The following is a 3086-nucleotide window of genomic DNA, read 5'->3' as shown; positions in this document are numbered from 1 at the left end:
GGAGGAGTGTGCCGTTACAGTATAGGGAGAGCAATTAGGGTCACATAACAATGTATGTATAAATTTTTGTATGAGAGACTAACTTGAATTGTAAACTTTCACGTAAAATACGATAAAAGAATTTCCTCATGAGTCTGAATTTATAAACCAAAACATTCTTCTGTTATTTCTAAAGTAGTACTGCTACAGTATTTCTAATTATAAACCATATTTATTTAGCCATCTGAATTCTGCTCTGGGGAGAAAAGACCACAAAGGTTTTTCTCTAAGGCAAGTAAGCTCATGAAATAGCAAAAAATAGAAACGAAAGACTACAACTTTAAAAATGGTTTATTTTTTCTTTAACAATCTCACAGTTCTTTCCCTGTAGCCCCATTCCATCCCCAAATTAAAAAAAAAAAAAATAATAATCAAGAAAAGCAAGTCAGCAAGCAGAGGCCCCGCAAATGCTCCCTGCCGTGGGCAGCCACGGACGGCTGGCCTTCGCTTTAAGGCATATCCGTCCATGTTTGACTCGGGATCCTAGAAATGTTCAGTGAGCCTTTTCAGAAGCAAAGCTTTTTCTGTTACATTAATGCTTTATCACCTTGAGATGAAACGAAGGGCCCGCTACAGAAGGTTAGTTAAAGCAGAAGAAATAATAGCTTGAACGTGAACCGTATGCTTCAGTCCTGGTATCATCGAGAACCTCTGTGCATCTAAGACACGGTCCACACCCACGTGTGAGGCGTCTTCTGAGGCTGATTCAGTGCTGAGAACCTGAAAGCAGCCTGCTGGTCAAAGCCCAGGTTCTTACAAAGCAACTGCCGCAATACAAATGAACACATCGTTTATGAGACGACAACCTCTCAGATACCCAACGAGGTGCGCGTTTCTAACAGTGGTGGGGCGGTGCTGAAAAAGGGCAGAAGGGAAAGTCGGGTCAGTGCCCTCGGCGGCAAGCTCTGATGGAGCAGGACACACCCAACAGCATGAACTTAATCGGCCAAGCCGTGGGACAGGATGAGACCCCTTACTCGTATTTGTCAGTTTCTTTCCATCTCTCAACATTTCAGTGCTATCTCAACATCAGTGATAAAAGTGATAATGAGAAATTGTGTGAAGTCAAGATTATAAGTGTCGTCAGCAAGAGCCACTAAAAACTTCACCTGTGGTAGGAAGGTTGAGAATGTGTTGTATCTTCTTAGGAGTCCTGCTTCAGACTGAGGCCCCGTTTGAGAAGGCCAATCATCCCCGCAGCCTCTATCAGTCAATTTAGTGTCACAGGTGGTATCTATCATAAAGGCCAATTTGACCCTTTCAATTCCATAGTTAGCCATCTTTAATCAAGAAGAAAGGAAATCTGTTTACATTCTTTTTCTCAGTTGCTTTAATAGATGAGATAGTCTAGATATACTCAAGAATCTCAACTCAGCCCACCCAGGACAACCTGAAACGACAGAGCGTGTCAGCTGCCCGAGCAGACCCCGCAGCCGCCAGGTCAGGATCATCGACACCTTGTGCCGGCTCCCGTCTTAGCCCACCTGAGGCTGCCTTCTCATCAGCAGGGTATGGCCTGTCTGTCTCCTCATTCTGGAAAGAGAGCTAACACTTCAGAACCACAGCTTTAGCTGAGTCCAGAGGGAAGAACGTGTGACGCGTGAGGAGGAGGAGGTGGGATGAAGTCCAGGAAACAGACCACCCTTACGTTACAGTAGAAGCCTGGCCAACCCATCAGCTTGAGAGGAGACGGCAGAACCTCTGTTAGTACAGATGACCATCGAGCCATCTAAACAGTATAAGAGAAGAAAGAAGAGACTGAACATGTGTTTTAAACAAAAGATTTGTCAGATTTTAGCAACATGCCATTTTTTCCACACCTGTAGTCAGTTAATACAAAAGTAAGCCATTTTCTTAAAAAAGGGCGGCTGGGGTAAAATGTGATGCCAGGTGGATATCTGATTGGCACATGTAAGACGTGGCACAGGACGTACAGGGTTGTGTGGGTGTGTATACCACATCTCTCCTTGATAAAGTGCATTTGCCTGGCCTGAGAGGAGCGTCACTTTACTTGTCGTAAAGCCAAGGATTTGGAATCCGTGTCTAAACAAGGCAACCAACTAGTCAGCCCACAAAAACCGGCTGGTTCATCCTCTCAGAAGCGCAGAACCCGCAGCTGGTGGAGACCACCGCCGGGGCCCTGCCTGCTGCTGAGATGAGGCATAGACACTTCAGCAGCCACCTGGGTGCATCCTTGGGGGATGGTGGCTGTGGCCAGTGCTATCTGAAAGTCCCGACGTGGATGGACAGAGATGCTTCTGGTCCCCGGGGCCGGGCTGACGTTTCCACGCTGGAGAAAACGTCGCTGCTCTGCACATGAAGGGCTTCTTGGCTGCAGGAGACACAGGGCCACCATCACTGACCCGCAGACGGGCAGTGAACGCCGCCGTGGGCATCATCGGGTTTGCGGGTGTGGCGTGACTCCAAAAGCCATTCCAAATTTGAAAGGTCAAGTCGGAACAGATCATAGGGGCGTGTGTTAGCAAATCTGACTGATATTTCCAAACTGCCCCACAGAGAATCCCGGTTTACCCTCCCCCAACCAGGTCTGAGGACGCTGGGACCCCTGCCCTGCCACACAGCCTGTCCACACTCTGGGTCTTTCCCATCGTGCCAGGTACAACACGTTTCACAGCACAGATTGTTTTCTCCACTTTTTAAACTGAAGTATAACATTCATAGAGAGCACAAATCTTACATGTACAACCCTGCGACCTCTCACAAGCCTTCACCCCGTGTGCCCACCACCTGAACCAGGGTGTGAGCTGACCTGCTAGCAGCAGCCTGTCACCCTGACCTCCCTCATAGTGGGCTCCTTTCCCTGCACTGCCTCCGCATGACTGGAGTCCCCACATGCCACTCGCACCCTGTAACTGGCCTCTTCTGCTCACTCAGTCCCCATACGCACCCTGTCTGGCGTCTGCTTACTCAGTCCCCACACGCTGCACACACTGTGACTGGCGTCTTCTGCTCACTCAGTGCCCACACGCTGCACGCGCTGTCTCTGGCCTCTTCTGCTCAGTCAGTCCCCACACGCCGCACGCACT

General features: G+C 48.7%; 1 protein-coding gene across 5 annotated transcripts in view; it reads right to left on the bottom strand.

The window, feature by feature from the left end:
- Positions 1 to 357: 357 nt before the first annotated feature.
- The window catches only part of USP40 (ubiquitin specific peptidase 40), a 75174-nt gene continuing 72445 nt past the window's right edge, over positions 358 to 3086 (bottom strand). For all 5 annotated transcript variants that reach the window (XM_023724484.1, XM_023724488.1, XM_023724485.1 and 2 more), the window contains one exon: positions 358 to 2371. In XM_023724484.1, coding sequence (XP_023580252.1) covers positions 2260 to 2371 — 112 coding nt within the window. In that variant the 3' untranslated portion in view covers positions 358 to 2259. The remainder of the gene's footprint in view (positions 2372 to 3086) is intronic.

Source organism: Trichechus manatus, unplaced genomic scaffold (assembly GCF_000243295.1).
Source record: "Trichechus manatus latirostris isolate Lorelei unplaced genomic scaffold, TriManLat1.0 scaffold00249, whole genome shotgun sequence".
Classification (NCBI taxonomy): domain Eukaryota; kingdom Metazoa; phylum Chordata; class Mammalia; order Sirenia; family Trichechidae; genus Trichechus; species Trichechus manatus.
The sequence above is the reverse complement of the archived record's forward strand: the minus strand, read 5'-3'. Positions and strand labels throughout refer to the sequence as shown.